We start from the raw sequence: 26,261 nt of genomic DNA on the forward strand, positions 1-26,261 counted from the left end.
CCACCCAAGTGGCATGCTGGAATGTCAAAGCTCACTAGCAACTCTGACCGGAACTCCCGGGGGCTCCCGCCCCCTTTCGCAAAGGCCACCGGGACTAGTAGTTCTAAAGGAGCCAGGACTTCGTAGGCTTTGGGCAGCAGGAAGACTACCTATCCCAGCAGGCTACACGCGGGACGGAAAAGGATACTGGGGTTCAGCCGCGAGAGGGGTGCCCTTTGCTTCTAGCCTATTTGGCTGTTGGATAGGCGGGTTCTCTACATGAAAATACAAGTGACCAATGAAAAGCGCGCAAGGGGCCGGGTTGGTAAGGCTGCGTGGTTACCTTGGATACAGAGGACGCTACTTGTGTAGTGCGGAGTCTTGGTTTGAGACTGGCGGAAACCCAGAGGGACAACTTGGAGTCTAAATAAGGATCAGGACCAAGAGAAGGGGTAAGAAACTACGCTTTTACAGATTAGAACTGGGTACAAGGCAGGAGTCCCCCTACGATAGAGAATCGTTAATTTTTGCGGGAACTGTCTCTCCAGCAGGGAAGGAATAGGGTTAGGGTCCTGGCTCCTTCCTGCTTCTCTTCTTCACGGGAGGACAATAATATCTTGATGTCTTGTCCCCAAGGATTTTTGTGCGGATCTAATGAGAGAACGGATGGGAAACGTGGCGTGCAGTTCTCAGAACTGCAATTGTAAAAATGCTGTTTGTCTATGAGGGAATGCGCTGATTCTAAGTCATCTAACCCATCAGAGTAGTGTTGATCTCATGAAATACAAGTCGTCCTCGATTTGGGGGCTAAAATATGAGACAGAAAAGGAATCAACAGGTGTAGGCAGGAAGGCACTCATGGCTCCTCTATGTATCACTCTATCAAAAATTCTACATTTTTAAAATGCTTATATTTTTATCATTATATGGACATTAAACTAACGGCAAAAATTAATTTCCCCCTCTTCTGACTTGTCCGTCGCTTTCGGGGCCCCACCTCATGCTACAAATTAGTCTCTACATTCTTTTGCCGAAACACCTGCCAACAGTGATGTTTCATAAAATACACGTGCTGAAACTGTAGGCTGTGAACGTTCAAGGCCCTAGCCAAAAGCACAGACTGGAATTGCACGGAGCTACAATGCAGTACAATGGGGGTGTCAAGATTATTGTACTATTTTGTTTTTATTCATACGCAGAGGATAGATTTTGCAATTTCTATAGATACAGTTCAAATAATGATCACATCTCCTTCACGGCCCTCCTCCTCCCAACACTCTTCTTACCCTCTCTTCACCGGTTAGCACCGACATGATTTTAATCTCTGTATTCAGAGTTAACCTGCCCATATGCATAATATTCAGCAAGTAAAAAGTAGGAAAACCTCAGTTCCACTGCAGTACAAGCATGGGCTAAAAAATGGCCATCACATCCCAAAGTGATCACTTCATTCTTTTGTATTTTTTTGATATGCTATATCACCTGCTGCATATCAGAAAAAAAGTAAGATATTTATAGTTTTTAGACCGGAATATTTTGTTTAACAAAATAAGCAGCAGGTTTTTTTTTAAAAATTTATTCATTTTATTACAGCCAGATATATACAGAGGAGAGACAGAGAGGAAGATCTTCCGTCTGATGATTCACTCCCCAAGTGAGCCGCAACGGGCCAATGCGCGCCGATCCGAAGCCGGGAACCTGGAACCTCTTCTGGGTCTCCCACGCGGGTGCAGGGTCCCCATGCATTGGGCCGTCCTCAACTGCTTTCCCAGGCCACAAGCAGGGAGCTGGATGGGAAGTGGAGCTGCCGGGATTAGAACCGGCGCCCATATGGGATCCCGGGGCTTTCAAGGCGAGGACTTTAGCCGCTAGGCCACGCCGCCGGGCCCAAATAAGCAGCAGTTTTTAGTTGCGTTCATTCTGTTGCAGAAGACAGGGTTTCGTTGGTTTTGTGGATGGGTAGTGTTTTCCGAGAGAAACCCTGACACCAAGGTGTTCTACATAAGAGACGTGAACGGCCCCAACGGCTTTTTTGAGCAGGGCCCCTGGAGGGCTGACTACACCATCCCCTGAATGCAGTGAGTTAATTTCAGTAAGAAAGTGATTTAGAAAATGAAACTTCAAGCTCAGGGAGTGGGAGGCTCAGGCCTGGCAGTTTCTAGTATTTACACCAAGGGGATGTTTTTATATTAGAATTATAAGATAATAAGGACATGATATTAAGGTATTATAATAAGGGGAAAAGGTCTTTATTTCCTAGCGTATGTTGTTCTCAGCCTCTAAGCAAAAAGTTCAAAGAATGTTTTATTGAGTGATGGGTGTTTGTGGCCAGCAGAGGGCAGGAGGGAGTTTTCCAAAGCCAATGTCTAAACAAAGGAGTCGGTATTTCACCGACTAGAATCTGTTAGCTTGATAAATTAAAGAGAAATACATCTTTAGACTTCTGTTCTTGCTAAGTATTGGCCAAGGCAGTAGCCTAAGCTAGTAACTAACAAGGCATGGTAGTCCCTTTTGAAATCTGTATGTTAAATTGCAGAGAGAAGGAGATTTACTTCTCTCTTCCTAGTCTGAATGACTGGTGTTTCTTTTCTAGTCTTATGACATTAGTCAGAACTGTCACGACTAAGTGGGGTGGTAAAAGTATAAATCTTTATCTTACCATGTTATGGAGCGGGGAACATTTGGCATTTTAACATATGTACGTTTCTCATTCTATCATCCATGTCTCAACTGCATTTGTATGATGTACATATTCTGATGGTTTCCTAAAGTCTGTGTTCTAACTCACCGGTTTTGTACCGTCTTTGTTCAGCAAGTGTTTAATATCTGCATTTTTTTAGGTAGTTATTTGGGGTCTGGCACAGTAGCCTAGTGGCTAAAGTCCTCGCCTTGCATGTGTCAGAATCCTGTATCGATGCTGGTTCTAATCCTGGTAGCCCTGCTTCCCATCCAGCTCCATGCTTGTGGCCTGGGAAAGCAGTCGAGGATGCCCCCAAAGTCTTGGGACCCTGCACCCACATGGGAGACCTGGAAGAAGGTCCTGGCTCCTGGCTTCAGATCAGCTCAGCTCCTGTCATTGTGGCTACTTGGGGAGTGAATCATCAGATAGAAGATCTTCATCTCTGTCTCTCCTCCTATCTGCATATCTCACTTTCAAATAAAATAAATAAATTTTAAAAAATAAAATAAATAAGAAATAAAGTACTTATTGAGGGACAGAAAAAAGACAAATGGACAGAGATCTCCTAACCACTGGCTCAGTGCCCAAGTACATACAATGAGCATGCCAGGGTTGGGCTGGGCTGCAGCTGGGTCCCGGGAATTCAATCCAGGTCGCCTGTGCAGAGAACAACAACCCAAGTACTTGAGCCATGCTGCTACCTTCCAAGATGCATGATTGTTGACTTTTTTTTTTAAAGATTTACTTTGCTCTCTTATAAATCTGCTTTATCTGATCTTAAACTACTCCGTTTATTTGTTGTGGTTTCTGTAATTCTCTTGCTGCCTTAAATTATGGTAAACGTGCTTATTTAAGATTCTTCTCCTGGGTTCTATTTGAGAGTTGCTGTTTCTGTTTCGTGGCAGAAGCAAAGGCCCCTCCACAGCAGTTTCTTTTCCTTTCAAGTCTTGTATGTTGTTGTTATTCAAAACGTATCTTCAGTGGTCACTCGCTTCTGTGAAAACCTTCTAGAAAACGTTTGGCTGCAACATTGACGCTCTAAAACGATTCCACCTTGGCTTCCATCAGAGCTCTGCCAGTTAAGGTCATAGGCTTGCAAATGTCAGTTTTTTATTTCTTTTGTTTTTCTTGTGTATTTGTACACACTGGTTCATGTAGAGCAAAAGAATGAATGTGAAGCAGTAATATAAAGAATCTAGTGAGAACAACACACGTTTTACGAAGTAAGACACTGCTGGTGCCTTTGAATTTCCTTTTTTTCCTCCTTCATCTTCTGCTTTTCACCCAGAAATGGGCAGAATTGAGAAATGTTCTAAGAAGTGTGTCTGTGACACAGAGGATGCTGGGGAATCCCTGGCTTTTTTTTTTTTTTTTTGGTCCTGGCCCTGCCCCAAGGCCAACACCGAATACAATGTTGCACTGTCACCAGCAGTCTGCGAGATGGCCTAAGCATAGATGAGAGTTCTGTGTTCTTCTAGAAGAACTGGGAAGCCCCCAACTATGTGTAATTGTATAACAGCGTAACACAAGACTGTTACGGCTGTTGTGCGGGGAGCCTGTGAAAGCTGGGCAGGGTGGGAGACATCCTGACGGCAAGAGAGCTGGAAAAGACAATTCCCAAATCCTCAGCTTGAATCTGTGCAAGGAACGAGGTCAGCCCCATCCTTGCAAAAACATGGACTGCCCCTCCAAGGCCATAGGCGAATGTTTTGAGAAAGAAACCCCAGCAGAAAACACCATGATTGAAGAGCAAGTCCTGGACGTTGCCTGTAACGTGCAAAGCAAAGCACAGCCTGAGAAAGCCCCACGGGAGACTGTCTGCCCCAGCAGGGCGAGTACTGGAGACACAGCAGAACGTTTGCTCTGAGCCTCATCAGGCTGCCACCAAAACAGAAAATCAGTGTAGATGATCCCTTTAACGCAACCCAGAATTTCGCAATATGACATTCAAGATGTCCGCAATTATTCAATGTAGGATGGGCATTTGATGTACTCGATAGGGAGGTACACCCTGTCAGAGTGTCTGGGATTGAATCCCAGCTTCAGGCCGGATTCCAGCTTCCTGCTAAGACACACCCGGGGAGGAGGAACCCAACAGTGTAAACATTAACGGTAATACTTTCACATTAAGACACAGAACAACTCACTCTCATTCATTTTATTCATGTGGCGTTGGAGGTTTTGCACAATGCCATTAATCAATAACTATAAATAAAGTCTTTGATTTCTGAATTCTGCACATAGAGAAACTCGGAACTTGCAACTCCAGCCTAGCAAATGAAAAGATGAACAGACTGAAAAATCAATTCTTATGTACGCTTATGAATGTACATATATATATGCCTGTGTTTGCTTATGTATAAGTGAAATGAGCCGTAGCAATGACACAATGGACAGGAGGGAAGAAATGTAGCTTTTAAAATGTATTTTAATGTGAGGTCATACCAATGTGTGCTGAAGGTAGAGTTGGATGGTTTGAAATTGAGGAAAAAGTTGAAAAAAAAAAAGGCACAGCTGTGATCTGCTAAGAAAGGAGAGAAAAATGAAATGAGACCACATGCTCAGTGAAGACCCCAAAAGTGAGAACTACAAAACAGGATCAAAGAACAAAAGACGTGGATGTCAATCCAACTTTATCAAAGATCATTCTGAACAGCAGTGGTCCAACTGGTGCAACTAAAATGCCATCAGTGGATCAAAAATCAATATCCAACTGCAGATTGCCTACAAGAAATCTACTTTAAATGCCAAAAAAAAAATTGCATGAATTAAAAATAGATGGATGGAGAAAAAAAATACCATGTTAACCCTAGTCAGAAGACAGCAGGAGTCATTATACTAATTTTGAACATTGCAGGCTCCAACACAAGGAAGGTTATCAGGGCTAATGAAGGGAATTACAGAATGACCAAAGGGTGAATCGCCCATGAAGACAGTAATTATTAGTAGGTACAGCCCTAGCAACAGAGTGCCAAGCCAGATGCAGTCAAAACGGACGGAATTGCACGGACAGGCCTACTGAAGTGCAGTAGTTAAGTCACCACTTGAGGATGCTGGCATCCCATACTGGAATGCCTGGTTGAGTTCCAGCTACTCCCTGTCTGGCTAATGTGCACTCCGGGAGGTAGCAGATGATGGCTCAAGTACTGGAGTCCCTGCCACCCACATGGAAGACCCAGATAGAATCTGGCTTCCTGGCTTGTGCCTAGCCTAGTCCTGCCCGTTGTCGGCATTTGGGAAAGCAGCTAGCAAGTGGAAGTTTCTTTCACTCCCTGTCTCTCTCCCTTTCTCCCTCTCTCTTCCTTTCTCCTTTTTCCTCCTCCTCTCAGCCTTTCTCTTCCTCCACCTCCTTTCCTTTCCTTCTCTCTCCTTGACTGTCTTTCAGATAAAATATATATAATATTGATATGTAATGTTGTATAATAAATATAACAGCTTAAATATAAATATATGAATCTAGAAGTAAGTGCAGGGAGAAATATCTGAATCCATCATTGTAGTTGAAGGTTTGAATATCCTTCTATTAAACATGGATAGTTTCAGAGCTGACAGAACAGCGTAACTGACCAGTCCTCTGCCTGCAGTGCCAGTATTCCGTATGGATGCTGGTCCCTGTCCCAGTTGCTTTGCTTTGAATCCAGCTCCATGGCTATGGCCTGGGAAAGCAACAGAGAGTGGCTCAAGGCTTAGGGTCCTTGCACCCACATGGCGGGCTCAAAAGAAGCTTCTCATTCCTAGCTTTGGACTGGCCCCGTCTTGGCTACGTAGTCTTATTCTGCTTTGTCACACGAAGGCATGAGTGTGATGATGCTTGCAGGCACCTTGCTGCTTTTCCCGAGTCCCGTCAGAGGAAGGAGGCAAGCACAGAGTCCATTGATTTGATTGTCACTGTACCATTTCTTCCTTTTTCTTTTTTTTCTGCCTCTTAGGGCAGCCAGGATACCTCAGGAACCCATGTGCCCTCAACTTCTTACCCATTCCCATGTTTCCCAGCTCAGAGATTTGTTTTATTTTTTTCCAATATCGTCTTCCACTGGAAAGCTAGAACTGGCTCCTAACCCTGTAAGTAAAGTCAGAGTCTCTGCCTTAACAGGAAAGAAATAAATGGACTAAGAAATAGTTTCCCAAGGGAGGAAGACTACTGTAGAGGTATACCCAGGGAGGAGGAAGGCTGGGGATAGGAAACACCAAGGTGGCTGTGACATCTCTCCACGTGGGAGAGGGAAATTAGCCTGTTTCGCTTCTCATCGCAAGTGGCTTTCCCCCCAAATCATGATAGACATCTATTGTTTTAAATTCATATGAAGAAAGCAGGCTTTGTGTAGTTCTTACACTGTGATGATCTTTTTCCCTATCTCCTTTAATTTTTACAATAGTACTTTACTGTATCACCACAGACTTAAGGCTCCACTAGATAAAAAGCTTCACAAATGAAAAGCGGAAAGGCAACTGTTGCCCAGGAATATAGAGTCATGTCATAAGCAATAATCAAATCTCAAGATGTCAATTACATTCATCTACATCAAAAGTGGATGTTGTTCTTCTTTGGTATTCTCTATATTAACTCTCACAAATCAGAGGAAACATGGTGCTTGTCCTTTGGGGTCTGGTGTATTTCATGGAGCATACTGAGCTCCAGTTGCATTCATTTTATTGCAAAAGACAGGCCATTGCCTGTAACACTAGCATCTTGTAAGGGTCCTGGTTGAAGTCCCAGGTGTTCCACTGCCCATCCAACTCCCTGATCATGGGCCCAGGAACGCAGTAGAAGATGCTCCAAGTACTTGGGCCCCTTTACCTACATGGGAAATCTAGGTGATGCTCCTGGCTTCAACCTGACCAGCCCCTCCTGTTGCAACTATTTGGGAGATGAACCAGCAGAGGGAAGATCTCTGTCCCTCTCTCTGCCTCTCTCCCTCTCCCTCTCTGTAACATGTCTTTCAAATAAGTACTTCTTAAAAAAAAAAAAAGATAGGGCTTCCTTCTTTTTATCTCTGAGTTGTATTCCGTCAGATATATAAACAACATTTTCCTTATGCAATCATTGGTTGATAGCCATCTGGGTTGAGTTGTCTCTTAGCTATTCTGAATTGAGCTACCATAAGCTTGAGGCTACGAATAGCACTTTCATAGGCTGGCTTTACGAAGTACATTTCTTTGGTTGTGCTGCTCCCTTTGTCCCACTCCAGTACCTTCATCATCTACATTTGGACTTGGAGATAAGGCCTCTCAAGACTCTTGTACCAAAGCCTACAGGAGCGCTCCGGGGAGAACGCATGCTGGAAAGAAGTCTGCTCGTCTTTTCCAGATCGCACATTGCTGAGATCGTTGGTGTAGCTCCGGGCTGATAGCTGTTTATTTTTTTCTGCCAGAAGAATTCCTGGCACATTATATATGAAACCAAAGAGCAAGGCAGTGGTGGGAGGAGACCAGTTACCAAGGGCTGTGGCTGACACTTCACTTGCTTGGTCCCATTTAGCCTTTAAACTCTTTTTAAAACAATCATTTTATTTGAATTGTGCGCAAAGAAAGAGAAATCTTTCATCCATTGATTCACTGCCCACATGCCCACAATAGCTGGAGCTGGGCCAAGCTGAAATCAGGAATATGAAATTTCATCCCTGTCTCCTACATATATGGCAGGGACCCAACCACTTGAGCCCCTGTCACCTCTTAGTGCATACATTAACAGGAAGCTGGATTTGGAAGCAGAGCTAGGTCTGAAATCCAGGCATTTTATCCAGGGATGGGGTTATCCCCAGCTGTAGCCTAACTTGGACGTCAAATGCTTGTGTTCCAACAACTTTCACATTCTCTAGCAGTTTAAAAAAAAAAAAACAAACAGCCACTTTGGGGCTGAACATGTCTTGAAGGGGAGACACGAGTTTTGAAGCTAACCTGATGTCCTTGCAGTCATTCTCATTACCCCATTCTGTCACCCCGGTAGACTAGGTCAAAAGTAAGAACCAACTCAGGAGGAGGATGGGTGGGACCCAGCTGCTGCAGATGGGAAGCAGGGAGAGCCTGTATTTTGCGAAGAATCTTTGCTAAGGAAACAGACTCATCTGAGGGTTCACAGATCCTGCTAAGCAGGGTATGGGGAAGAGGAAAGACGGAAATGAAAAAGCAACAGTGCAAGACAATTGCTTCACTGGACAAGACAGGGAAGACTGTCATTGTTACAATGTACTCTCTGCGTTTTTTTGTTTGTTTGTTTGAAGCCCAAAGAGGAGAGGGGAACGTTGAAAATAGGTGCCTTTCAGCACAATCAAAAATAGCCTGCGGTATGACCATCCTAGTTGGCCCTCAGACATGTGGATTCTCTGTTTTAGGGGCTTCTGGAAGGTTCATAGATTTAGATGACTTGTGTGTGTCAAACCTCCCACTAGGGTTTGGAACCCTTCCCCTCCTCACTAGTATTGCATCAACTGGAAGCCATGAAGCTGACTGATAGGGTCTTTCAGGCGCTCTTGGAATTCCTGAAACCTGACCAGGCTTGCAGGAGTGTACATGATTCCAAGATAACAGGCTCAGTGTTTCTTGCCACATTGTTGTATATGTGGTGAAGGTTTTCCTTTGGTTTGTAACTACAGCAGCAGGTTTGATACCCCATTGTTTTGCCCAGCTCTGTGTTACAACCTCATGGATGGGTTTCACTACAAGATTGAGTTTGTCCTCGATTTACACTGGCTTGGCCTGCTCTTTGCTATGTGGAATCCCAGCCTCACTCTGTTACAGTGTTGGAAATTCAGTTCTGTCCATCTGATCCTGCTTTCTTCTACCAAAAACCAAGAGAAAAGAATTTTCCTGAAATGGAACAGAAAAACAGAGAATGAAGGAGGAGAGAGAGGGAGAGAGAGAGAGAGAGAGAGACTCTTGCATGGTATTATGGAAAAACCAGAAAGAGCCAGGGGACATGTTGTGATTACTGCCATTTGTAGTTCCATGGTGTTGGGCACAGCCTTTATATTGTCTGACCTTGCATAGGTGTGTGCAGCAAGGTCTGACTAAGCCTTGTTGTTAGTGCACAGGCTCAAAGGCAGCCAGGAGGCCCTTGTGAGGCACAGACTCATGCCCATCTCCAAAAGCTATGCTTCTCTGTCATGACACCTAGAGTACCTACCCAGAAACATAGAGCTTAGTTTGGGCTCTGTAGGTTTCCAGAAGAAAAGCAAAACCTGTGTGAAACTTCTGAGAAAGGAGAAAGAACTTGCCTTGGGTCTGTGTTTCAGGGGCATCATGGAGTGCAGGAAAGGAGGGTAGAAGAAGGGGTAGCCAAGAGGCAGAGTGCCTGAGCTGTGTCAGCACCCTGCTGTCTCAGGAGAGGCACTTAATGGACAACAGAGCCCTCAAGTCTGCAGGGTCCCTGGGGTGAGCCATGCACAGAATCTGATGGGAGAGCTCACTGCCTAATGCAGGAGAGCGTTGAAAGCGAGATACGTACGTGCAGCTCTATGGTGTGTCCATGCTTGTGCTTTTAATTAAAGGTGGTCCAGACCACATCATGACAAAAACACTTCAATTATCCAGCAGATTTTATCTGCACCTACTTAACTGCTTGTGCCCCACAAGTGAGTGTTGTTGGGGGATGGTTTGCAACATTTATTTTCAGGAGGATATTTTTTCTTTGGGTTTTTGTCTCTTTTTGTTTGTTTGTTTTGTTTTCTTGAGGAATAGAAAGAAGTGGTTTGAGCTGTATAGTTCATGAATAACAAAGCTTTGTACCTCCTCTTTTTTTTTCAAAGTGTGTCTGTATGTTGAAAAAATGCTTCAAGTCCAAGTGTGCCTTGGTATAGGAATGAGTATTATATACTGGTGCATAGAATACAAGATCGAGATTGATCATGTGCAGGTTATGTCTGTTGCAATTAGGACTGCCACGTTGGTCATTTCTGATATAATTATCCTTATTGTCCATTCAATGGGTCTGAAGTGGGCCCCATGTCTGATTGACTGCCCAGTAGTCAGGGTCTGTCCTAATGGAGACCATAAGCTTCTTGGGAAGAGACTCACAACGTAGAATGTTAATGTTATCTCCCCCAAGGGAATGTAAGTACAGAGATACACCTGCAGGATTGAGAGACACCTGTTGTACAACTCTCTACCACAATTTTGTAAAGCCTGTCGTGAAAGCTCCATGTTTTTTTTTAATTTATTTATTTTTATTGCAAAGTCAGATATACAAAGAGGAGGAGAGACAGAGAGGAAGATCTTCCGTCCGATGATTTACTCTCCAAGTGGCTGCAACGGCTGGTGCTGTGCCCATCTGAAACCAGGAGCCAGCATGTGGGTGAAGGGTCCTTGGCTTTTGGCCATCCTCCACTGCTTTCCCAGGCCACAATCAGGAACCTGGATGGAAAGTAGAGCTGCTGGGATTAGAACCGGTGCCCATATGGGATCCCAGTGCATTCAAGGCGAGGACTTTAGCTTCTAGGCCATTGTGCCGGGCCCAATGTTTTTTCTTTTTCCCAATGTTTACTTATTTGAAAGGCAGAGAGAGAGAGAGAGAGAGAGAGAGAGAGAGAAATCTCTTATCTATTGGTTTACTTTCCAAATTGCCCCCCAGCTGGGTCAGGAATTTGGTACCTGGGGCCATCATCTGCTGCTTCCCGGGTTCTGCATGAGCAGGTGTTTGGGATCAAGTGGAGCCATGGCTCAAGCCCAGGTAATGTGATACGGAAGGGAGGCCTCCTAGTGGCATCTTAGCTTGCAATGCCAAATGCCTGTCTCTGTGGTTTTTTGCTTTCTTGTGAACTTTTTCCTGTTTATGTTATTCTTATTCATTTGAGAGAGAGAGAGAGATCTCACATTCATTGGGTCACTCTCCAAATGTGCAAGACGGTTGGTTGGAACTGGACCAAGGACTCAGTCGTTCCAGGTCACCCACATGGGTGGCAGGGACCCAAGTCCTTGGGCATTCACTATTGCTCCCGGGATGCACACTAACAGGAGGCTAGAAGTGGAAGCAGAGAGGAACTGGGATGTGTATGTAGTCTGTTACAGGATGGGGATGTCCTGAGAAGCATTTTAACTACAATATCAAACACCTGCCCTGGTGTGTTTTGACTACATTTTAGGAAATGTAAACAAATGGAAATACAAAAGCCCTTAGACTTCTCCCTTTATCCAAGGGGCTGGGCTCAGCGTTGCTGTCAGAGCAGTGCCTGATGGGAGTGGGGGGTCGGGAGGGGCATGTCTGTTTCCAGGGCCTTTAGGAGAGCGGAGGTGGAAGACTAAGAGCACTCACTCTGTGTGCGGGAGGAGTTGAGAGGGAGATCTTGTTTGCTCACGTTACACCATGCGTTTGCTGACATGTTCAGCTGCCAGCAGACCATCGTGTGGGTTTCTGATGCACCTTCTTGGAGCCTAGCCATTTTATTATCCAGAAGTGATTAATTGCTTGTCTGTATCTGGCCCTGTTCTCCTCTGGGGCACAAGGTACCATGGTTTCCAGTTTGTTTGTTTGTTTACATACACTACTTGTAACCACCAAGAAAAAAAAACCCCTTCAGAGTCTGGGCTCAAGAAGCAAACAAGATCACTTCTGGTGAGCTGTAAGAAGGGGAAGTGGTTGTGTGTCTTACACAATAAGGAATACCCCGCCATGTAACTGCTGCATTACTCTTTGAGAAGCTTTCTATTTGGGCTTTGAATCTTTTATAAATTATTTTTCATGATACAGTTCCTTAGTCTCAGGGATTTTTCTCTCCCCTCCCCTCCCCCACTGTCTTCCCCTACATTGTAATAACAGTATAGTCCTTCGACAACAGTCGCAAGTCCATCAGCTCTAACAACACTTGCTGGCATGGATGTGGGGAGAAAGGTACCCTGCTTCACTGTTGGTGGTAGTGTTGGCTGGTAAAGTCACTTAGGGACTCAGTATGGAGAGTCCTGAGACACCTGAAAACGGATGTACCCTATGAGCCAGCTATCCTACGTTTAGGAATATTTCCAAAGGAAATGAGATCTGCCTATGAAAAAGTGACCAGTAATCCTGTATTTATAGCAGCACATTCTACGATGGCAAAGACATGGAAACAACCCAGATGTCTGTCAAAAGAAGAATGGATAAAGCAACTGTGGTACATCTGCCCTGTGGAAGACCATTCAGCTGTTGAAAAGAATGCAATTCAATCATTTGGGCTTTGAATCTTAACTCCTGGGGGAAGTGCAAATGTTCTTCTGCGGTGGAACTAAAGTTTTGTATTTAGTTGTCTTTCACTTCCACCATCCTTTAGCTTCCCCACACGTCTGCATTTGTGTGTCAGAGTGTACCGAATGTCTTCTGCTTGCTATGAAGCCTCAGAAGCACATCGTTTCTCCTTTAGGCTCACATTAGCACGATGTGGTTCTGGCTTGGTCCAGGCTATTATCACCTAGCTGTACAGTATCTACATCTGCAGAACATCTACCGGCGGGGTTTGCTGTTCCAACAGCACCCTGTGGAAGTGTGCAGTCCAAGCTTGAATAGCATCTATTTCCATTAAAACATGAAAATAATTTGTAATTCTTTAATGAATTTCTGCCTTGCTATCAGTCTTTGAACTCCCTTGCCTGTTTCTTGCTTCCTACATTTTTCTTCTTAATTTATTTTATTTGAAAGGCAGAGAGACAGACAGACAGAAACAGAGATCTCACATTCATTGGTTCACTCTCCAAATGCCCAGAATGATTGGAACTGGACCTGACTAAAGCCAGGGGTTAAGAATTCAGTCCAGGTCACCCACATGGGTGGCCGGGATTCAGGTATTTGGGCCAATACCCAGTGCTTCCAAGGGTTTGCATGGAATCAGAAACTGAACAAGAACTTAAGCCTAAGTGTTTTGTAGGCATCTTATGCGGAGTCTTAACCACTGTGCCAAAGGGTTGGGGAAAGATGTAGCAATCAAACGGAAACCAAAGATGAACCAGAATAACTATAGTTACGTCAGATAAAACAGTCCTTAAATCAGAAACTATAGAAACAGATAAAGAAGAACACTTCATATAGACAAGAGGATCAATTCAGCAAGAAAATAGACCAATCATCAATATAGTCATGCACCCAACGTAAGACCGTTCAGATATGTAAAACAAATGTTATACAATCTAAAAGGAGAGATAGGTTTGAACACAGTAGTAGTAGGGGGTTTCAACACTCCATAATCATCAATGGACAGATAATCCAGACAGAAAACCAACAGAGATGTGTCAAAGTTGACTCATCCTATAGATCTACCTCACAGACACTTATATAACATTTAACACAAGCTATAGAATGTACTTTCTTTTTATTAGCCCAGGGGATATTTTCTGAGGTAGATGGTGTATTTGGCCACACATCAAGTACCAATAAGTTTTTAAAAACTGAAAATCACACTGTCTGTCTTTCTCAGACTACAAAAGAATAAAGCCAGAAATCAGCAAGACGAAGAATAGAAAATTTACAAATGCATGAAAATAGAACCACAGGATCCTGAATGATCAATGGATGACCAAAGAAATTTAAAAAGGAAATAAGGAAGTTTCTTGAAACAAATGAGGATGAAAATACAACATATCAAAACCTCTGGGATTCAGCAAAAGCAATATCAACCAAGAAATTTCAAGTAATTAAGTGTTTACTTTTTAAAAAGAAAGATCTCAAACATGCTAATGAGACATCTGAGTGACTTAAAATCAAGGACAAGCCAAGCCCCAGGAAATGAGAAAAAGTAAGAATCAGAACAGAAGTAATTCAAACTGAAACAAACAAAAAAGGAACCAGGCAGAAAACTACATAAAAACAGATAAATAAAATAGACAAGTATTTAGCCAGAGTTTCAAACAGAAAAAAGATTTAAAAAAAATTAGAGATGAAAACTGAGACGTTATAACTAATAACAGAAGTACAGAGAATAATAAACTACTATGAACAACTAGATATGCTAACAAGTTAGTCTCAAAGGAGTGGATAAAATCTTGGGTATGTGTAGCCTGCCAAGATTCGATCAAGATGACAGAAAACATTAGCAGACCTGCCACAAATAATGAGATTGAAGCAGTAATTGAAAAAATCTCCCATGAGATGAAAACCCCCACACCGGACAGCTTTGCAAGTGAATTCTGCAAAAACATTTAAAGAGGTACTAACTTTTCAAACTATTCCAAAATATTGAAAAGTATGAAATGCCACTAAACTCATTTTTATGAGGCCAGATTCATGCCAGGGTAAAAATTTTTAAAAAATGACACAAAACTAGAGCGATACAGACCAAATTCTTGATGAATATAGATAGAAAAATTCTCAACAACATATTATTAAGCTAAACCCAATGCTCCATGAGAAAGGTAATAGATCACGGTCTAGTGGGATTTATTCCAGAGATGCAAGGGTGGTTCAGCATTTGCAATTCAATAACCACTGTAAATCACATCAACAAACGGAAGGGAAAAAGGAACAAGATCATCTCAGAATATGCAGTGAAAACACTTGAGAACATTCAAAACATTCCTTCATAGTAAAGGTCCTTAAGTCGGGAGACAGAAGGAACAGACTTCAAAATGAAAAAAGGCTCTACATGGCAAACCCACAGTCAGTATTCTGTTGAATGGCAGCAATCTAAAAGCATTTATCCTCAGATCTGGAACAAGTATGGCCACTTTTACTATTCTTATTCAATATAGTATTGGAAATATGAGCAAGAGAAATTAAAAACCAGAAAAAAAAGTGTAAGAATTGAAAAAGAGATGGAAATATTCATGTATGCAAATGACATGGTTTTAGTATATGGAAAAAAATTGAACACTGCCCAAAAGCTGTTACAGCTGATAAACCAGTTCAGTAACGTAGCAGTACAAAATAAACACACATAGAACAGTAGCATTTTGACACCAGGAGTGAAGGATCTTGGTGAAAGAGAGGCAGAGAAAGAAAACCCATTCACATTAACTATAAAATATCAAATATGTAGAAATAAACCAAAGAAATGAAAGATATCTACTAAAGGAATCATAAAACACCCATGAAAGAAATCATTACATACTACATACACACAAGAAATGGAAAGATGCTTCTTGTTCATGCACTGCGAGATTTTATATAATTAGAATGCCCTTTCCACCTAAAGTATTCTAAGAGTGCAATCGCTGTCAAAAATACCAATGATATTCTTCACAGAATTATAACATATATTGCTAAAGTTCATAGGAAATCACAAGAGGCCTAGAACAGCCAAAGGAACCTTAAGAGGGAAAAAGCTGATGGCTATTTGGGGAGTGAACCAGCAGATGGAAGTCTGTCCCTCTCTATTTCTCCCTCTCTCTCTGCAACTCTGATTTTCAAGTAATAGAATTTGGGCGAGTGTTGTGTGATAGGAGATAAAGCTTTCACTTGCAAAAAATGATCCCTTCTATTGGTGCTGATTACGGGCACTGGTTCATGCCTCTGCTGCTCCACTTGTAATCCAGGTCTCTGATAATGTGCCTGGAAGGGTAGCAGAGCATGGCCCAAGTACTTGGGCTCCAGCCACCGTGAGGGAGGTCTAGAAGCTCCCGGTTCCTGGCTTCACACTGGTCTAACACTAGCTGTTGAAGTCATTTAGGGAGTGAACCAGCAGATGAAAGGTTTCTCTGTCTTCCTCACTCTCTCTCTCTCTCTCTGTAACTACCTTTCAAATAAATAAATCTTAAGACAAAATACAAGAAGCTGTGTGTGATTCACTAACTGTGGCAAATATACTAGTATGACATGATGATACTGGGGGAGCTGGGAGTGGTTTTTTGTGACAAATATACAATAGTAATATAAAATGCTAATAGTGGAAGCTAGATGTAGAGTATATAGGAATTCTTACTACATTGCAGTTTTTAATTTGTAGATTAAAAACAACTCTGAAACAAAATGTTTTAAAAATTCCAATGTGGTAATTTAAGGGCAGCTATAAGAGTATGTACCAGGTATAAAATTACAGACATATCGGAAAGTAAAGCATGATTTACCAAACCATGAGTGTAATATTCCTGCTGACTTATTTCATTCATCTCTGTGCTGACATTGAGTTACATCCTTATTATAATATTTTCATTCCTTGCACTTTGCCAGAAAGTCAACAGTCTATTGCTTGTAATCCAGAGACCACTAACCCTGCCTCAGTCCGTACAACCATGGCTCAGTGGGATTTGCCTTCTTGGTTCTCAACCTGTTTTGGCTCTCCAGCTGATCCTGCCTAGCCTCAACCTCTCCAAGCCCATACTTAGCCCAGCTTATTGGTTTAGAGCAACTTTAACTAACTAAAGTTCCATTGAAGGATAGCTTGTACCAGAAGGATTTTGCCTGCTCTCACGCTTTCCCATTAGCTTTCCTTTAGAGTGTTCCTAAATCACTAAAAATGCACTAATTTGATTTCAGGATTGTGAAAAATGGAGGAGAGTGCCACCAACACAGACAAAGAAGAGGAAGAGACGGACGAAAAGGAACAGGAGGAAGACCCCATCTACGCCATACTGCCCACCACCAACATTCAAGATGAGCGGCTGGTTGATTTGGCTCAGACCCCAGCTTTTATTTTTCTGCATGAGGTACATTCCTTTTTATATTATCTATAACTGTCTACTTAAATTATCTACTTGAATCATTATCTATTTAAAAATTCAGATGAAGTCAGTGCCAGTATAAAAAACAAAATTCATTGTTACATATATCCTGCACATTTTTAAACACTTAAAAATGAAAATGGGTTGGCAGGGGGTGGGAGCTTTTCTTCCAAGAGCTTATCAGGCAATTTTGGACTAAATGCAATAGTGCAATTTTTGATGCCTTTCTCTAATGTGAAATATTTGCATACTTACAGTTAGTTAGAAAAATACGGTATACTATGTGTACCGTATGTGGTACACCCACTGCGCAAAAAACATCAGATTTTCTTACTCCTGTTTAGTGACAGCCTAACATCCATTGGTCAGCCTTTTCTCAACCCTGCCTCCCTCATCACCCCCACTTCCCTTCCCTCCCTCTTGCACTTACTATTGTATTTTGAACGTTTATGAGATCACCCAGTTTAAGAACATTTGCGTCAGTGTGGCATGTGGATTTTTATCCATAAATTACTACTAAGCCATAAAAAGAATTAAATTTTATTATTTGCAAAGGCATGGCTGAAAACTGGAGTTAATCATGTTAAGTGAGTTGAGCCAAGCCGTAATGGCTTTCTCAAAGATTGTAACTTACCGCTTGGGTTATGTTTAACAGAATGATCTGGTTATACGGAGGTGCTTCATTGGTTTTATCTAATTCAATAGTTCTAAAGTTCTTTTTTTATTGATATAGTTGCTCAAAGTATATTTTATTGTTATACATTTAATTCTCTTAAGGCTGGTCTCCAAATCATTTCGGAATTGGTTAAAGAAGATTTTAATTGGTAAAAATATCAGTGCTTTTCTGATGCTGCTAAAGCTTCATTTGTTTTCTAGGTGGAAATTTTAACAGTTATTCATGAATTTATGGAGGTGACCATAAAGAAATTTAAAATAGTTTGCTAGGGAAACTCATTCGGGGTTTGGGAATTTGGGGAGGGGATAGGGAAATCTTAGGCCCTATGCAATTGTGCGATAAAATAAAAAAAATAATAATAACATTAAAAATTTTTAAAAAAATAATTCTCAAGGAATTAAATTTTCTTCCTACTTTAATACAAAGATTGAAAGAAAAGGCATCCCACCCCAAATAGGCAAACACCTAATGTTGTTAGTTTCCATATGCTTTTCTTAGCTATCCTACCTATTAATAGGAGTACTTAGAAGAATTACTTTAAGAGGTGCTGTACTTCTATAAATCTTGCTATCATTGACCTGCTTTCACTTTTACTTAACTATCCAGGCACCCTTGTAAGAATTCAAGATTTTACACAGCTGTCAAGAAAAAAAACATTAAACTGACTGACTGTTGACTAAACAATACTAAATATGTTTTGTTATTTTTTACTTTGAGGCATGAAAACTTAAAAAAAAAAGTTTCCAGTAGGGAAGATATCCTTGATATGTGCCAGGAATGCACTTACATATATTCAGGCATCCACATGACTGCCATGTAGTGATGAAGCTTAATGGGGTCATGACAACACAGACCATATCCCACCTGACGAAGTAGACTCACGTCCCTCAGCCAGGTCAGCCCAATTGTAGGTTGCAAGGTAAGAGAGGTTACTGTGTCAGGATGTCCTTCCTTTTGGCGCCTGTGAAATGATCAACAAGAAAACCGATTCTGGTTGGCAACTGGGGGTCTTGTCTGAAGAACCCTGATGTCTCAACAGGCTGTGATGAGCGGGCAAAGCAGACACAAGAGTGTTGGGAGAAAAGCAGAGGAGTATTGGTCATTCCTCTACCTCCTGAGTGTGGAGTCATCTTTCTTTACTCATTCTGAGATTATCCACTAAGCGTTTGTATCATGACAGCCCCAGGGCTAAAATGAGAATAAGACGTGATAGTCACCCTACCCTCTATGGCTCGTCTGTCCCATCTGTGTGTTTTATTTTGCTTTCTTTTTTCATTCTCTGTTTCACTGTGGATATAGCAAAAATGTGTTTTTTTCCAAACATGTGCATGTATGTTTATATTTAATCACTTCTAGCTTATCAATGCTTGAACTATGGTAGCAACTTGATTAAATATTAAAAATAACATAAACTTGGATGCTGGTTTTGAAATAGTCATTCTGTAAGGATGGTTTTTTAAAACTCAGAGAAATACTCAATGGTATTGCTTTCTCCTTTAACAAAGAAAGCTCCGGAGGGAGGAAAGTAGATGAGCTTGTGAAGGCTTGTGTCACTCAGGACAGCATATGGATCTTACTGCACTTTTTGTGACTCAAGAACTACCTGACTGTATTAGGAACTGCAAATAGAGGCTCAGGGATTGTAGTATACCTTTTTCAATTCAAGTACGTATACAGGTGGGTGGGGAACAGATACGTTTGTCTTGTTACATAGATTCTTGGAGGCATAAGTGGAAGGAAGTAGGCTGGGATTGGCCATCTGGTGACTTGATTCACAGGTGACATGAATTGGATGAGTCAGCAGGAAGTTGGCGTCAGACAGATCATCTAAGGCGAGGTCTTCAGTCACAGAGGTGTGTGTGTGTGTGTGTGTGTGTGTGTGTGTGTGTTGGACAAGCAAGACCAAGGGTCAAGTGAGGTGCAAGCTAGACTTGGAAGTTAAAGACAAATCATCAGGGGGTCGGACAGTGGTTCCCCACACATAGAGTTGACTTTCTGTAAAGTTACTTTTTCCAATAGCTAATATGTAAAATATATACACCACACAAAAGTCAAAAGGTACAGAATAGCATAGAGAGAAGGATAAGTCAGCCTCCCACCCCACATCGCATTCTAAAATTCGCGTTTTGTAAATCAGCCATTGTTTTTGCGTTTTGTGCATGTGTGTTTCAGAGTCGTAGGGAAACAGACAGGGAGACCTTCCATTTCCGCATGACCATAACAAGGTTGAAGCCAGCAGCTCCGAGCCCCATTCACATCTTCCTTGGTGGAAGGTGGGGACTCAAATAACTGAGTTCAAAAAGCACCATTTCCAGGTGTGTTACCCTGGCAGCTGGATCGATCGGAGTGGAGGAGCTGAATCTAGAGTGTGCTGTGATAGGAGATGGAAGCATGCCAAGCAGTAACTCAGCCTACTGTGCCACAACACCCAAGGCAATCGGTGCTAACAGTCTCCTTTATGGCAGTACAGGGAGTTTATGCACACATGAGTGGTAGCAACACACACACTTTTTTTCACATACGTAGACTTGTTTGTGTTCTTTTTATTTACCATGACATGGTATGATAGATATTTTTTTTGCTTGCATAGACGTCAGTACATGAGTAGAATGTATTTGTATTAAGCCAATTTCCTATTATATGTAACTCACTTCCTTTTTTTTTTCTTTTCAGATTTTTAGTTTAGCTGACACAAATTACACATTCTTACAGGGTAGTATAAGACGTCTCTATACATGTATACACTGTAATGAAAACTGGATAGTCATATCATTGGCATGATAGACTGAATAACTTTATATGATCAGCATTGAACACTGGAAAAGTTCATATGAAAAAGACAAATTCATCCTAGCTGGATTGCTGGGTCATTGGATTTGCTCATCTTTAAAACTCTGATGATGATAAAAAAATATATTAGCTGGTTCTAAGTGCATAGTGTATTTAATAGTACTGAATGTTTTCTCATCATTACATCCCTAATCTCCAGAACTTTTTCTTAAACAAAACGGATACTTGAAACCCATTAAATAGCAGCTCCCGAGTCTGCCCTCCCTTCTTTCTGGGCAACTATTATCCTAATTTCTGTTTTGACTACTCTAGATATCTTGAATCATGCAGTATTTCTATTTGCTTCAAGCTGACTTCACTGAAGATAATGCCATTGTGGTTTGTCTGTGTTGCGGCATATGTCAGATTTCTTGTGCTAAGCCTGGTTAGTACTCATAATCGATTGTATGTTGAATTCCTGTTTTGTTGACCCATTCTCTTGTGAACGATGTGGCTGTGAATATGGGCATACATACATCCGCACAAGATTCTCAGGCATTTGGGTCAGGGGTTCACTAGCCAGGTTGGGGAGTCTGTGGCTTGTTGCTGGGTCTCTGGGCTCCATTCCTAATACCAGCTCATGATTTTCAACTCCATGCAGTGTGGATGATTCAAGTACTTGGGTTCAGGAGCTCTGGATCGACTTCTGTGGTCCTGCTTTCAATCCGGCTCAAGTCTGGCTCTTGCAGGTGTTTGGGATGTGATAAACAGGGAGTTCTCTCTGACCCACTCAGTCTCTGTGCCTATCAGAGAAATGAGTTTTTAGGAAAGTCCTTTGAATTGTTTTGGATATATATTCAGATGTGAGATGACTAGATGGTGGATTTGCACATTTATTTATTTATTTATTTTTAATTTGGACAGGTCATTGGAACCGTGGGTAGGTGATAGGACTTCCCGCTGTCATACCTGAATGCCTGGGCTTAAGTCCTGTCTCTATTTCCAGCTCCAGCTTGGTGTTAGTGTGCATTCTGGGAGGCAACAGGTGATGGCCGGCTACCCACATGGGAGACTCGGGTTGACTTGTAGCCTGCTGGCTTCAGCCTGGCCTAGCCCTCACTGTTAAGGGTGTTGGAAAATTGAACCAGTGGATGGAAATGCTCTTTCTCACCTCACTCCCCTCGCCTTTCAACTAAATGAGAAACAGGTGGGGTGTTTCGTTTTGTTTTTATTGCAAAGTACCCACCCTGCAGATTGCAACCATTTTTGTTCCTACCAACTCCCCCCAAAACAAAAAGAGGATCTCTTTAGTCACATACCTGCAAAGTGTGCCGTCTAATTTCTTGAACTTGGTTACTCTTGTTCAAAGAATAGAAATGTTACCTCATCATCATCATCCTTATTCACAATTTTAGAATGAGTGAGGTGAAGCTACTTTTTATGATTAAAATGATGGTTATAACAGTTCCCTTGGCTGGATGGCAAAAGAGTGACATGAGAAGGCCCTGGGTGGATTGGAAGGCAGAACGGAACAGAAGAATGGTGAGCAGTAGGCTTTGCGTGCTTTCCCATGTACAGCACAGGCGAGCCTGCGTCAGCAGGTTGAGCATTGGCTGGTTTGGGTAATCTGAGCAGGCTTTGCAGCACAGGAACTGCCCACATCTGTCCAGTACTTGGGCCTTGGCATAACCGGACCCAGGAAGGGTGAAGCTTGTGGGCTGGTTTGCATCTGCAAAATGTGTTCCCAGGAAAAGGGCTAGGAGTGCACCTGGGAAGGCAAGGGGACTCAAGTGTAACATACTACCCACCTACTGATTGTCCAGAATATGGCATGTCCAGAGTGTGTACGTAGGGCAGGTGTTGAGGGGCATCTCTGCCAATGCTGCGGATGCAGTCAATACAAAGAGCCATTTGTTTCTTCCCGTTTGGGAATTCTCTTCATGTCCTTCTTTCCCACTTTCCTATGGAGCTGCTCCTTCCTCTCCATGTGATGTGTAGGACCTCCATATGTTGAAAAGTAAGGTCTCTGTAGACTGGTTGCAGACATCTGAGTTCATGGGCTTTATTTTGAGATTACTTATGACAGCATTCCTCCCATATGGAGACCTTTTGCTTTCTTTCTTTTTAAAAAGATTTACTTATTTTTATTGAAAAGTCAGATATACAGAGAGGAGAGTCAGAGAGGAAGATTTTCCATCCGATGATTCACTCCCCAAGTGACCTCAATGGTCAGAGCTGTGCCGAACCAAAACCAGGAGCCTGGAGCTCTTCCGGGTCTCCCACACAGGTGCAGGGTCCCAAGGCTTTGGGCCGTCCTTGACTGTTTTCCCAGGCCACAAGCAGGGAGCCGGATGGGAAGCAAGGCTGCCGGGACACAAATCGGTGCCCATATGGGATCTCAGAACGTTCAAGGCGAGGACTTTAATCGATCTTTGCTGTTGCACCTTCTGGGTTTTATGTCATACGCCAAAAGACCTTTGTTACTCCAAGGTTATAAACCTGTTTCCTGTGTTTTCTCCTGCCACCTTGATGCTTTGAGTCATTGTATTTTAACCTTTGTTCTAGCCGGCGTGTGTCAGAAGAAACGCAGAAGAGGTGCCAGCAGCAAGCTTAGACTCCAAGACTAAATCCCTTTACTTGTTGGGCATACCTCCCCAGGTACAGGGAAATGGTTACACCTGCTGTGACATACAAAGTGTAAAAGAAGAGGGCAAGAGGATTACCTGACACAGAACCTCAGGTTCAGGAGGCAGGAATGTTGCTAACTGTAAAAGCTACAACTGAGAAAGAACAGGCTGACAATATCACCACTAAATCTTAATGGTTAAGGGCAGAGAAATTCTCTGATCAGTAGTGGGTAGGAAAGTGGCTCAGGGTAGATGAGTCTTCATTCCAGTTCTGCGTCTATTAGCTGTGTGGTCTTCAGCAAGTCGCTAAAACTCAGAACCTTACTTTATGCTAACCAAACCTTTGTCAGCTCATGGTCGTCTGGGGGTACCTCAATGCTTATCTCCCACACTCCTTTTTCAGTTGCTTTTGCCATGCCTTTCTGCTGGAAATCCAAACCCAGCAGCCTCCCTGCCTAGCTGCCTTGGCTGTGGGATATAGAGGTGAAGCAGGCAGGTGAAGTTTCCACATGCAGCCCCTCCTGCTGGCGAGACTCCCTGCCCTGTGCAGAAGGCGTGTAAGCTGAATGTACTAGCCTTCTCATTCCTGCCTCAGGACGCCTCCCTGCACAGCCTAAAGGAAACCCAGACTTCCTCCCTGGGCAAGCAGTGTGGCTGCCTGGCATCCCCTTTAGGAAATGGAGCCCAAAAGCAGCCAAAGTTTCTCAAATTCCTCATCTCCTTTTATTCCCTCTTCCTTCCCAAGCTCAGGTTGCGTTTTTTCCCCCTCCCTGTATCGCCACCCTGCTTCTCCTTGCTGTCTTTGGCCATTTCGTTATTCTGTTGAGCAATCTTCAGAGTTCCTTCCAGTTCGCCTCCTCCTCCAGGATCTCAAGGTCACCTCACAGGCCCAGCACTGAGTCATCAAGAGGTATCTGGGGGAGATTACAGACACTTAGATTGGAATTGTTCTCTGCCCGTCCTAAGGATGAAGTGTCACATCGCCTTGACCTTACAGTCCATTTCCTCTACAGGCTGATCTGCCACTCTCCTGTTTTTAAGATCCTCTGTCATGTGGCAGCCCTGTCCAGCCAAATGAGACACATCATTGTTTTCCCAAGTACCTCCTGACTGCACCCTGCCTGGTGCCTTTGCTTATCCTGTCCCCAGGCCTGGCGTTCCCGCCCAGTGTGTGGGCTGTGGAATCCCTGCCAGTCCTCAAGAGAATTCAGACTTGAAGCGTCTCATTTGCTAACAAAATGTGGTCCCTTCTGCTGCTATATCTTCTCCCCATAGTGCCGGGACCTCACAACACTTGGTCTTTCCTCTGCTGTTTTGTTAGCTATTCGATCAAAGTTTTAAGGGATTCTGAGTAGGACGCACATGGTATCTTTTTTATATTCCTTGCAAACTGTCTTGCAAGTTGCTATGCCAAGATTTTCAACAGAATCAATGCATACAGCAATTAGTAAAACACTCTGTGAAAATAACCCCAGCACTGAGTCAGTATGTTGCAAAGTAGACTTAAAAAGGAATGAGGTCTTCTGAGTTTCTGAATGTATTTTCCACATCAAGTCAACCTAAACTTGCAGTAGCAGCTTAAGTATTTCAAGTTATGGAATCACCATATATCTAGTCTAACTCTGCTTTTCCTGCTAAGCACCCAAGGGGATATGTCACAGGGAGGCAGTGCTTTTTCAGATGTTTTAAATTCAGGAAATTAAAGATGGAGTGCTAAGACCGAATAAAAACAGAGCTATTCTGGGTGAATCATGTGGCACGCATAACCCATTCTCCTGTCTTCTTCCCTGACCCCTTTTCCTTGGACATTCTAGAACCATGTCTGCAGATTCTTAAAACTACTGAGGACATTGTCTGAAAGTGCCCACTCTGGCAATTGAACCCATGAAATGCCCACCGTCATATTCATCATAAAAGTATCTGTCTTTCCCATCCAATTCCGATAATTACCCCTGAGACCAAGCCCTCTCCAGGTGTCCAATAATTGACTTCATCGAGTTAAAAAATAAGTAACAAGGTAGAAAGGAAGAGAAGTTGCCATTACTAACACCAGCCACGTGTAAGTGACCCTCATGTCTTAGGGCAACTATCTACCAAAACAGAAAAACTAACTTAGCATGTACATGAGAAGGCTGTGCTTCCAAAGAACCTTCCAGAGGATTTTATGCTTAAGCAGAATGGGTTTAGCAGGACCTTCTGCTCCGTAACCATGGAGCAAGATAGTGTTTGGGGAGGCTAGGAGCTTGTTTGTCTTTTCTGTCAGGAGTCGTGATAAATTTGGATATAACTGCAGGAAGATAATTTGTGGCCAGTAGGTTAAGTGGGGACATCAACACACTTGAAAATGTACTCCTTTTTGAAATATCTCCTGTCAGTCAAAAAAAAAATCATCATTTTGATAAGGGACAAAAAGACGCTTCACCTCAAGATGGGACATAATTACAAGTGCTCTCCCCTTCTCAGATCCACGCAGAAGGCCATCAGAGGGATGATACTGACCTCAGCTATTTGTGTACTTTAGCCGTGAAATATTAGCCCATTTCAGGAGAAATATACCAAGAATGTCAAGAAAGCTGAAAAGGGAAGATAACCCAGGAGCTTGTGCATACCAGGGCACCCCATGCCCCACCCTCCAGGGAAGGGTTAAAGGCTGAACAAGTTTCACCTCCTACCTCTTCTCAAATAGGCTAGATTTTGTGCAAGGCATTTTACAATAGAGAATCAACTTTTTTTTTTAAGGATGTAATTTTGTTTGAAAGGAGTTAGAGAATCCTCTGGTTCACTCCCCCAAATGGCTGCACCAGCCAGAACTTAGTGATCAGGAGCTAGGAGCTTCTTCCAGGTCTCTCTTAGGAGTACAGGGGTCAAGGCCTTGGGCCATCTTTGGTTGCGCTAGCTGCATGTGAGTGCCAGTTCTAGTCTCAGTTGCTCTGCGTCCGATCTACTTTTCTACCTGCTGCACCTGGTAAAGCAGTGA

The 26,261-nt window shown here is 42.8% G+C and overlaps 1 protein-coding gene across 2 annotated transcripts in view; it reads left to right on the top strand.

The window, feature by feature from the left end:
• The window catches only part of CCDC146 (coiled-coil domain containing 146), a 117,762-nt gene that overhangs the window by 28,260 nt on the left and 63,241 nt on the right, over nt 1-26,261 (top strand). The window contains exons 1-2 of one of the 2 annotated variants that reach the window (XM_058657564.1): nt 296-431; nt 17,028-17,197. In XM_058657564.1, the coding sequence (XP_058513547.1) occupies nt 17,039-17,197 (159 nt within the window). In that variant the 5' untranslated portion in view covers nt 296-431; nt 17,028-17,038. Of the gene's footprint in view, nt 1-295; nt 432-17,027; nt 17,198-26,261 lie in introns of those variants that run through there. The other variant, XM_058657565.1, reaches the window with a different exon arrangement.

Source organism: Ochotona princeps, chromosome 32 (genome assembly GCF_030435755.1).
Source record: "Ochotona princeps isolate mOchPri1 chromosome 32, mOchPri1.hap1, whole genome shotgun sequence".
In the NCBI taxonomy this organism is placed as follows: Eukaryota; Metazoa; Chordata; class Mammalia; order Lagomorpha; family Ochotonidae; genus Ochotona; species Ochotona princeps.